This window comes from Pseudophryne corroboree, chromosome 7 (assembly GCF_028390025.1).
Source record: "Pseudophryne corroboree isolate aPseCor3 chromosome 7, aPseCor3.hap2, whole genome shotgun sequence".
NCBI classification, from domain to species: Eukaryota; Metazoa; Chordata; class Amphibia; order Anura; family Myobatrachidae; genus Pseudophryne; species Pseudophryne corroboree.
Genome location: NC_086450.1, coordinates 375,323,303 through 375,334,790, shown reverse-complemented (window position 1 = coordinate 375,334,790; position 11,488 = coordinate 375,323,303). Strand labels below are relative to the sequence as shown.

The 11,488-nt window shown below is 47.2% G+C and overlaps 1 protein-coding gene across 1 annotated transcript in view; it reads right to left on the bottom strand.

Annotated features, from left to right (window-relative positions):
- Positions 1–8,298: 8,298 nt before the first annotated feature.
- GET4 (guided entry of tail-anchored proteins factor 4) overlaps positions 8,299–11,488 on the bottom strand; it is an 83,555-nt gene continuing 80,365 nt past the window's right edge. Inside the window, exons 7-9 of the mRNA XM_063934528.1 lie at positions 11,030–11,105; positions 9,508–9,580; positions 8,299–9,133 (exon numbers count right to left, since the gene is read on the bottom strand). Coding sequence (XP_063790598.1) covers positions 9,042–9,133; positions 9,508–9,580; positions 11,030–11,105 — 241 coding nt within the window. The 3' untranslated portion in view covers positions 8,299–9,041. The remainder of the gene's footprint in view (positions 9,134–9,507; positions 9,581–11,029; positions 11,106–11,488) is intronic.

Here is an 11,488-nt window from a genome sequence, read left to right as displayed (position 1 = left end):
AATCATTCCTCCCAATAAACATTCTGGAGTTGCGGGCGGTGTTCAATGCATTGAATCTCTCCCTGCCTCTGATACAGAACAGGCCAGTTCAAGTACGGTCCAACAATGCCACCACAGTGACATGCATAAACCATTAAGGCGGCACTCGAAGACGCATGGCTGTGATGGTAGTGTCAAAAATCCTTTGTTGGGTGGAACGCCATCTGCCAGCAATATCGGCAGTGTTCATTCCGGCCGTTTTAAACTGGGAAGCGGATTTCCTCAGTCACCAGAACTTGCACGCCGGAGAGTGGAGTCTTCATCCGGAAGTCTTTCAACTCCTAGTGGATAAGTGGGGCCTACCAGATGCAGAACTGATGGCGTCTCGACACAATCACAAGGTTCCTGTCTTCGGATCAAGGACCAGGGATCCTCAAGCAGCGTTTGTGGACGCACTAGCAATTCCATGGAACTTTTGGCTGCCCTACATGTTCCCTCCAGTGTCACTCCTGCCCAGGGTCCTGCGGAAGTTCAAGCAAGAAGGAGGAATACTACTACTACTAGTCACTCCAGCGTGGCCCAGACGGCAATAGTTCTCAGACCTGCAGGGTCTGGCCTCCCTCAAGGTTCATATATCTGCCTTGTCTGTTTGGTTTCAGAGAAAGATTGCGTCTATACCGGACGTTCATACATTCACTCAGGGTGTATTACGGATTCAGCCTCCCTATGTCCCTGCTGTGGCTCCATGGGATCTGTCTGTTGTCCTGAATGCCCTGCAAGAGTCTCCATTTGAACATCTTGAGTCTGTGGACCTAAAATGACTCACGGCCAAGGTCTTGTTTTTACTGGCTATTGCCTCTGCTAGATGGGTGTCGGACTTAGGCGCTTTGTCCTGTCGTCCACCCTTTCTGATATTTCACTGTGACCGGGCAGTTCTTAGAACTCGCCCAGATTATTTACCCAAGGTCGTGTCATCTTTTCACCTTAACCAAGAGATTGTGGTTCCGGCCTTTAGCTCTTCTGATTGGTCCTTCAAAGAGCGGTCTTTGGATGTGGTAAGGGCTCTCCGTATGTATGTGGAGAGGACTGCCTCTATCAGGAGGTCAGATTCCCTTTTTGTCTTTTTTGGTTTTCACAAACGTGGCTGGCAAGCGAATAAGCAAACCTTGGCCAGATAGATTAGAATGGTGATTGCACAAGCCTATGCGCAGGCTGGGCTCCCAGCTCCTGCTGTTATTAAAGCCCATTCTACTCGGTCTGTGAGACCTTCCTGGGCGGCCCGCCATGGCGCATCCGCAGAACAATTGTGCAAGGCGGCTACGTGGTCCCCAGTGAACATGTTCATTAGGTTCTATACCTTTGATACGTCCGCCTCCCAGGATGCTTCCTTTGGACACCGGGTTATCATTCCGGCTACGGCGCGCCCTTTCACTTGAGGAACTGCTTTAGGACATCCCCGATGTTTCCCTGTGGAACACAATGTACCCTGCTGCAGAAAAGGAGAGTTATGGTAGACTTACCATGGTTAACTCTCTGCGAGGTACATTGGGTTCCACAGGGGCCCCACACTGACGCACCTAGCTTCTATGGGTTTGTATGGCATTAGCCGCTGGTCCCTTCTCCGGTCGTGAGAATGTGGTTCTATGCTACTAACATCTGCCTTCTCTCTTGCCTGCTCCTGCATTTGACTGGTTAACGAAACTGAGCTCCAGTGCCTGGAGGCGGGGTTATAGAGGAAGACCCAATGCATCCTGGAAAAGCCTGAAGCTTTAGCTTGTTGGTGCCTCTGGATCAAGATCCTCTCTAGACCCCAATGTTTCCCTGTGGAACCCAATGTACCTCGCAGAAAGAGAGTTAACCATGGCAAGTCTACCATAACTCTCCTTTTTTCCCCTTCATTTCAGAAATGTTTTAATATCTCATCAATGCTTTTTTAACATTTGTAAGACTTGTAAAAAAATTCTGTTAGGAGTCTATTTACTAAGCCTTGGATGGAGATAAAGTGGATAGAGATAAAGTACCAGCCAATCAGCTCCTAACTGCCATGTTACAGGCTGTGTTTTAAAAAATAAGATTTTACTTACCGATAAATCTATTTCTCGGAGTCCGTAGTGGATGCTGGGGTTCCTGAAAGGACCATGGGGAATAGCGGCTCCGCAGGAGACAGGGCACAAAAAGTAAAGCTTTTTCCGATCAGGTGGTGTGCACTGGCTCCTCCCCCTATGACCCTCCTCCAGACTCCAGTTAGGTACTGTGCCCGGACGAGCGTACACAATAAGGGAGGATTTTGAATCCCGGGTAAGACTCATACCAGCCACACCGTACAACTTGTGTTCTAAACCCAGTTAACAGTATGATAACAGCGGAGCCTCTGAAAGATGGCTTCCTTCAACAATAACCCGAATTAGTTAACAATAACTATGTACAATTTATGCAGATAATCCGCACTTGGGATGGGCGCCCAGCATCCACTACGGACTCCGAGAAATAGATTTATCGGTAAGTAAAATCTTATTTTCTCTATCGTCCTAGTGGATGCTGGGGTTCCTGAAAGGACCATGGGGATTATACCAAAGCTCCCAAACGGGCGGGAGAGTGCGGATGACTCTGCAGCACCGAATGAGAGAACTCCAGGTCCTCCTTAGCCAGAGTATCAAATTTGTAAAATTTTACAAACGTGTTCTCCCCTGACCACGTAGCTGCTCGGCAAAGTTGTAATGCCGAGACCCCTCGGGCAGCCGCCCAAGATGAGCCCACCTTCCTTGTGGAGTGGGCCTTTACAGATTTAGGCTGTGGCAGGCCTGCCACAGAATGTGCAAGTTGGATTGTGCTACAGATCCAACGAGCAATCGTCTGCTTAGACGCCGGAGCACCCATCTTGTTGGGTGCATACAATATAAACAACGAGTCAGATTTTCTGACTCCAGCTGTCCTTGCAATATATATTTTTAATGCTCTGACAACGTCCAGTAACTTGGAGTCCTCCAAGTCACTTGTAGCCGCAGGCACTACAATAGGCTGGTTCAGATGAAATGCTGACACCACCTTAGGGAGAAAATGCGGACGAGTCCGCAGTTCTGCCCTGTCCGAATGGAAAATCAGATATGGGCTTTTGTAAGATAAAGCTGCCAATTCTGACACTCTCCTGGCAGAAGCCAGGGCTAGAAGCATGGTCACTTTCCATGTGAGATATTTCAAATCCACCTTTTTTAGTGGTTCAAACCAATGAGATTTTAGGAAATCCAAAACCACATTGAGATCCCACGGTGCCACTGGAGGCACCACAGGAGGCTGTATATGCAGCACTCCCTTAACAAAGGTCTGGACTTCAGGGACTGAAGCCAATTCTTTTTGAAAGAAAATCGACAGGGCCGAAATTTGAACCTTAATAGATCCCAATTTGAGACCCATTGACAATCCTGATTGCAGGAAATGTAGGAATCGACCCAGTTGAAATTCCTCCGTCGGAGCACTCCGATCTTCGCACCACGCAACATATTTTCGCCAAATTCGGTGATAATGTTGCACGGTTACTTCCTTCCTTGCTTTAATCAAAGTAGGAATGACTTCTTCCGGCATGCCTTTTTCCTTTAGGATCCGGCGTTCAACCGCCATGCCGTCAAACGCAGCCGCGGTAAGTCTTGAAACAGACAGGGACCCTGCTGAAGCAAGTCCCTCCTTAGAGGTAGAGGCCACGGATCTTCCGTGATCATCTCTTGAAGTTCCGGGTACCAAGTCCTTCTTGGCCAATCCGGAACCACTAGTATCGTTCTTACGCCTCTTTGCCGTATAATTCTCAATACTTTTGGTATGAGAGGCAGAGGAGGAAACACATACACCGACTGGTACACCCAAGGCGTTACCAGCGCGTCCACAGCTATTGCCTGCGGATCTCTTGACCTGGCGCAATACCTGTCCAGTTTTTTGTTGAGGCGAGACGCCATCATGTCCACCATTGGTCTTTCCCAACGGGTTACCAGCATGTGGAAGACTTCTGGATGAAGTCCCCACTCTCCCGGGTGAAGATCGTGTCTGCTGAGGAAGTCTGCTTCCCAGTTGTCCACTCCCGGGATGAACACTGCTGACAGTGCTATCACATGATTCTCTGCCCAGCGAAGAATCCTTGCAGCTTCTGCCATTGCACTCCTGCTTCTTGTGCCGCCCTGTCTGTTCACATGGGCGACTGCCGTGATGTTGTCCGACTGGATCAACACCGGTTTTCCCTGAAGCAGAGGTTCTGCCTGGCTTAGAGCATTGTATATTGCTCTTAGTTCCAGAATGTTTATGTGAAGAGACGTTTCCAGGCTCGTCCATACTCCCTGGAAGTTTCTTCCTTGTGTGACTGCTCCCCAGCCTCTCAGGCTGGCGTCCGTGGTCACCAGGATCCAATCCTGTATGCCGAATCTGCGGCCCTCCAATAGATGAGCACTCTGCAACCACCACAGAAGAGACACCCTTGTCCTTGGAGACAGGGTTATCCGCAGGTGCATCTGAAGATGCGACCCTGACCATTTGTTCAACAGATCCCTTTGGAAAATTCTTGCGTGGAATCTGCCGAATGGAATTGCTTCGTAAGAAGCCACCATTTTTCCCAGGACTCTTGTGCATTGATGTACAGACACCTTTCCTGGTTTTAGGAGGTTCCTGACAAGCTCGGATAACTCCTTGGCTTTTTCCTCCGGGAGAAAAACCTTTTTCTGAACCGTGTCCAGAATCATCCCTAGGAACAGCAGACGAGTTGTCGGCATTAACTGGGATTTTGGAATATTCAGAATCCACCCGTGCTGTTTTAGCACTTCTTGAGACAGTGCTAATCCCATCTCTAGCTGTTCTCTGGACCTCGCCCTTATTAGGAGATCGTCCAAGTATGGGATAATTAATACGCCTTTTCTTCGAAGAAGAATCATCATCTCGGCCATTACCTTTGTAAAGATCCGAGGTGCCGTGGACAATCCGAACGGCAGCGTCTGAAACTGATAGTGACAGTTTTGTACAACGAACCTGAGGTACCCCTGGTGTGAGGGGTAAATTGGAACGTGGAGATACGCATCCTTGATGTCCAAGGATACCATAAAGTCCCCCTCTTCCAGGTTCGCTATCACTGCTCTGAGTGACTCCATTTTGAACTTGAACTTCTTTATGTACAGGTTCAAGGACTTCAGATTTAGAATAGGCCTTACCGAGCCATCCGGCTTCGGTACCACAAAAAGAGTGGAATAATACCCCTTCCCTTGTTGCAGAAGAGGTACCTTGACTATCACCTGCTGAGAGTACAGCTTGTGAATGGCTTCCAAAACCGTCTCCCTTTCGGAGGGGGACGTTGGTAAAGCAGACTTCAGGAAACGGCGAGGTGGATCTGTCTCTAATTCCAACCTGTATCCCTGAGATATTATCTGCAGGATCCAGGGATCTACTTGCGAGTGAGCCCACTGCGCGCTGTAATTTTTGAGACGACCCCCCACCGTCCCCGAGTCCGCTTGAGAAGCCCCAGCGTCATGCTGAGGCTTTTGTAGAAGCCGGGGAGGGCTTCTGATCCTGGGAAGGAGCTGCGTGTTGCTGTCTCTTCCCTCGACCTTTGCCTCGTGGCAGATATGAATAGCCCTTTGCTCTCTTATTTTTAAAGGAACGAAAGGGCTGCGGTTGAAAAGTCGGTGCCTTTTTCTGTTGGGGAGTGACTTGAGGTAGAAAGGTGGATTTCCCGGCTGTAGCCGTGGCCACCAAGTCTGATAGACCGACTCCAAATAACTCCTCCCCTTTATACGGCAAAACTTCCATATGCCGTTTTGAATCCGCATCGCCTGTCCACTGTCGCGTCCATAAAGCTCTTCTGGCCGAAATGGACATAGCACTTACCCGTGATGCCAGTGTGCATATATCCCTCTGTGCATCACGCATATAAAGAAATGCATCCTTTATTTGTTCTAACGACAGTAAAATATTGTCCCTGTCCAGGGTATCAATATTTTCAATCAGGGATTCTGACCAAACTACCCCCGCACTGCCCATCCAGGCAGTCGCTACAGCTGGTCGTAGTATAACACCTGCATGTGTGTATATACTTTTTTGGATATTTTCCATCCTCCTATCTGATGGATCTTTAAGTGCGGCCGTCTCAGGAGAGGGTAACGCCACTTGTTTAGATAAGCGTGTTAGCGCCTTGTCCACCCTAGGAGGTGTTTCCCAGCGCTCCCTAACCTCTGGCGGGAAAGGGTATAATGCCAATAATTTCTTTGAAATTATCAGCTTTTTATCAGGGGCAACCCACGCTTCATTACACACGTCATTTAGTTCTTCTGATTCAGGAAAAACTATAGGTAGTTTTTTCATACCCCACATAATACCCTGTTTAGTGGTACCTGTAGTATCAGCTAAATGTAACGCCTCCTTCATTGCCAAAATCATATAACGTGTGGCCCTACTGGAAAATACGGTTGATTCGTCACCGTCACCACTGGAGTCATCGCCTGTGTCTGGGTCTGTGTCGACCGACTGAGGCAAAGGGCGTTTCACAGCCCCTGACGGTGTTTGAGTCGCCTGGACAGGCACTAATTGATTGTCCGGCCGTCTCATGTCGTCAAACGACTGCTTTAGCGTGTTGACACTATCCCGTAGTTCCATAAATAAAGGCATCCATTCTGGTGTCGACTCCCTAGGGGGTGACATCCTCATATTTGGCAATTGCTCCGCCTCCACACCAATATCGTCCTCATACATGTCGACACACACGTACCGACACACAGCAGACACACAGGGAATGCTCCTAACGAAGACAGGACCCACTAGCCCTTTGGGGAGACAGAGGGAGAGTTTGCCAGCACACACCAAAAGCGCTATATATATATCAGGGATAGCCTTATAATAAGTGCTCCCTTATAGCTGCTTTGTTATATCAAAATATCGCCATAAATGTGCCCCCCCCTCTCTGTTTTACCCTGTTTCTGTAGTGCAGTGCAGGGGAGAGACTTGGGAGCCGTCCTGACCAGCGGAGCTGTGAGAGGAAATGGCGCCGTGTGCTGAGGAGATAGGCCCCGCCCCTTTTCCGGCGGACTCGTCTCCCGCTATTTAGAAAAATTAGGCAGGGGTTAAATATCTCCATATAGCCTCTAGGGCTATATGTGAGGTATTTTTAGCCTTTATAGGTACTCATTTGCCTCCCAGGGCGCCCCCCTCCCAGCGCCCTGCACCCTCAGTGACTGCCGTGTGAAGTGTGCTGAGAGGAAAATGGCGCACAGCTGCAGTGCTGTGCGCTACCTTTAGAAGACTGCAGGAGTCTTCAGCCGCCGATTCTGGACCTCTTCTGATTTCAGCATCTGCAAGGGGGCCGGCGGCGTGGCTCCGGTGACCATCCAGGCTGTACCTGTGATCGTCCCTCTGGAGCTTGATGTCCAGTAGCCAAGAAACCAATCCATCCTGCACGCAGGTGAGTTGACTCCTTCTCCCCTCAGTCCCTCGCTGCAGTGATCCTGTTGCCAGCAGGAATCACTGTAAAATAAAAAACCTAGCTAAACTTTCTCTAAGCAGCTCTTTAGGAGAGCCACCTAGATTGCACCCTTCTCGGCCGGGCACAAAAATCTAACTGGAGTCTGGAGGAGGGTCATAGGGGGAGGAGCCAGTGCACACCACCTGATCGGAAAAAGCTTTACTTTTTGTGCCCTGTCTCCTGCGGAGCCGCTATTCCCCATGGTCCTTTCAGGAACCCCAGCATCCACTAGGACGATAGAGAAATGACAGTTAGGAGCTGATTGGTTGCTACTTTATCTCCGTCAATTTTATCTCCACCCAAGGCTTAGTAAATCTACCCCTAAGTCACAGAATTTGGTCAGTGTTTTATAAAAGGCCAGTGTTAGACTCTCCTAGGCCAACCAAATTAATCTCTGATGAAGAATCGTACATACTTGGGAGCAGGGGGGACTAGTCAGGCTACTGTATTTAGAGTCTTAACAAAGATTCTTCAATTTTTGTAGTGACTCCCCTGAAGATTACTTTTCTTGGCATGAGTGTAGAGAGCCAGGATGACATAATCACTAGCCACAAGAATGTTGCCTATTATAAAAGGCACCTTGTTTACTTATGAAGACTCAATTCCTTAGGTTGTCTTGGAGTGAATCCAGATCTCATTTCCACTATGATAACAAACAAACAAACAAACCTGGTTCTGCAAGGCTCACAGACTCATAATGGCCAAGGGCTGGGCCAATCCAGGAAGAAATAATTTATTCAAACCTTGCAACATATCGTAATATCCCCATAACCCTTTGTATCCCAGCAAAGACATCTTACTCAATCTGCTACAAAATAACAACTCCTGCTGGCCAGTCATAAGATACATTGCATGATTTATTTAGTAGCACTGTGTTGTCTCTGTCCCGCTGCTCACCAGCACTACGCCCCCTTTATACATAAAATAACAATTTCAGTGCCAATGTGACATCTTGGTATTTTATGGACTCTGAAGGGGGGGGGAATAGTACAAAATCACCTTATCTGTAATAAATACTGTATATTAAAAGAAAGTCCACCGTATTTAAATAATTGGAGAGAGGTGTTTATATTGGCTGTGCCGCTAACATACAATACAATCACATGTGGGTGGGATGTAAAAATAAAAAGTTTATCCCGAAATCTTCATCATAATCAGTGACGTTAGGCGGAATTCTTGTTGCCATGATAACACGGATCTAGGATGTGACATTAAGCTATGGGCAAAGTACAGGTGGAAAGACACAGGATGGAGTGCACACACTAGAAGGTTGATCTGCTTGGCTGTCACATTGTAAGGAAACCATGTACTTGCTTGGCATTCAGAGAAATAATAAAAAATATATATATATAGCAGGCTGGGTAAAATTGCCAACATTCACTCTAGCTATTCTGTTCAGCTACCTCTGTGACATCATTTATTTAGAGCAAACACGTAATTGTTCCATCGTGGGGATGAGGACAGCTCATTACAGCCGTTCATAAAAGACCCTTCAAAGACTCAGATCATGGAAAGGAGTCTTTCTGCTCCAGTTTTTATTGTTCCAATTCATGCAGCTCCTGGTGTATTATGTTTCTCTTGCTCAGTCTAGTTCTATGGGACTGCTGTCTTCATGGCCATCTTCCACATCATCGTCTTCGTCACCAGCCCCCATTAGGCTATTCAAAAGGTTACCTGTGTGCCGAAAAAGAAATGAATGTAGCGGCAGGGATGGGGCTGAAATGTTGAATTGAAACAATAATGGGAGAGAGTAGGGTTTATTGTATGTATTATAGTCTAGGCAAGATAGGATTCGTTTTAACCTGTGGAACTTTAATTAATTTGTATGACGCACATCAGAACACAATGGTATACTGCAGTGATAACAGGAGTGCTGTGCGCCTGGAACCAATTTTTGTGCTAGTCAGATACAGCTTACGTGGTGCTAACTTCACCTCCAGAACAGGGAATCAATTCAGACATTTTTTACCCTTTGAAAGCATAGAAATGCCATTATTCATTATTGTACTGAAACGAAGACTCTTCACTAAATACTGTGTTCTACTTACCCAATAATCCCCCGTATGAAGACGACTGCTGAGGTGGTAAGCCAAAGAAAATCTGTCCTATCCTGTCCAAGTACTGCAACAGAGAATGATAGACGTTAGCCTGAATATACCTGTGACAGGCTTATTCACAACACAACGTGTCTGGTGCAGAGCCCTATGTAACATTACTGGCAGCTGGGTGTCAAGGCGTTCGCACGTAAGCTAAGTTTAATGAGGGCGCATGGACAACACTGCTGGCAATGCAGAAACATACTTATTTAGAGTTAGATCTGTTTTTAGGGTAGGGCTGCAGCAAGAGCTCATTGATAATGATGGTGGCTATCACACCAAGCGTATGGATATAGGTGATAGCTGTGGCATACATCCAAATATCCGCATCTAACTGTGTGCGACAATGCAGGTGTGCAAGTACGGTCAGCTTGCATTCAACTCTCAAATGGCCCCAGAAGGGTTAATGCAATGTGGAGGCGGGTTATGGGCCCTACACACATACCGATCTGCCGCCGAGCTGCCCAACGACGGATACAGCCAACTGGGCGGCGGGGGGGAGGTGACGGGGGTAGTGGAGTTTCTTCACTTCTCCCCGTCACCCGGCATCATAGCACTGCATGCTAATATGGACAATCTCGTCCATATTGGCCTGCATGCATAAGCGACAGGGCACCAACGATTAACGAGCGTGGGGCCTACACACAGAACGATATGAACGAGTTCTCGTTCATTTATGAACGAGAACGTTCATATCGTTCTGTTTTATCTGCCAGTGTGTAGGGCCCATTAGTCTTACACAGATAGATAAAAAAAATACATAAAAATCAACAAAGCAGAGGGCATTTCTACTAATAAAAGATGCAGTTATGCTCCTCCTTGCAATCGCACTGGGCTTCATTAGTGCAAGGGTAAATATGTTGGGCACAATTACACTTGCGAGAACAATAATACCTTCGTGAGAAGAGCACATCAATTTCACAAGGTAACATGTAAGAATCACATAATGGCAGCAATTTGGCCTCTTGGCCGTAGAGCAGCCTGTATGTAAGGCCCTAAACTGAATATAAATCCTCACCACTATCCACTCACTGTTCACCATGCTGACTGTTCTCCCCCTGAATCTAGCTGCTCGGCTCACACTGTACAAATATGTCACATACCTACTAACTTGTACATGGATATGCCTGTATATGGCACATTTGGGGTAGTAAGACCCCTGACCAACTAAGGCATGCCACCCTTGGCCTGCTAAAGCTACCTATTGCCTACACTTAATGTCTAGTGTAACTTAAGCCTTCTTGACCATGAAGATACAGGATTCCTGACTCATCTTCTGCATCCCGGTTCTCTAGTTACATCCTCATCCTATGCCAAATAATAATGGAGCAAAAGCCGGTTACTTCTCTGGACTGAGATATTATTCTGACCAGCATCAGACACTTGAGCACCCCATGCCTTTCCTCTGAATGTAAAGGGGAGGGAGCAATGATACTATTATATGGACTGTGTGTCCCAGTGGCATTCCACCTACCTCATTATACATAGGGTCTCTTTTTAAAGACAGCTGATACTGTTCACACAATACTGTAAATACAGTTAATTTCCCACTAGAAAAAAAAAATACATACAGGATAAATTAAAATATATATTTTTTAAATATGTAAAAAATAAGATTTTACTTACCGATAAATCTATTTCTCGTAGTCCGTAGTGGATGCTGGGGACTCCGTCAGGACCATGGGGATTAGCGGCTCCGCAGGAGACAGGGCACAAAAATAAAGCTTTAGGATCAGGTGGTGTGCACTGGCTCCTCCCCCTATGACCCTACTCCAAGCCTCAGTTAGGATACTGTGCCCGGACGAGCGTACACAATAAGGAAGGATTTTGAATCCCGGGTAAGACTCATACCAGCCACACCAATCACACCGTACAACTTGTGATCTGAACCCAGTTAACAGTATGACAAACGTAGGAGCCTCTGAACAGACAG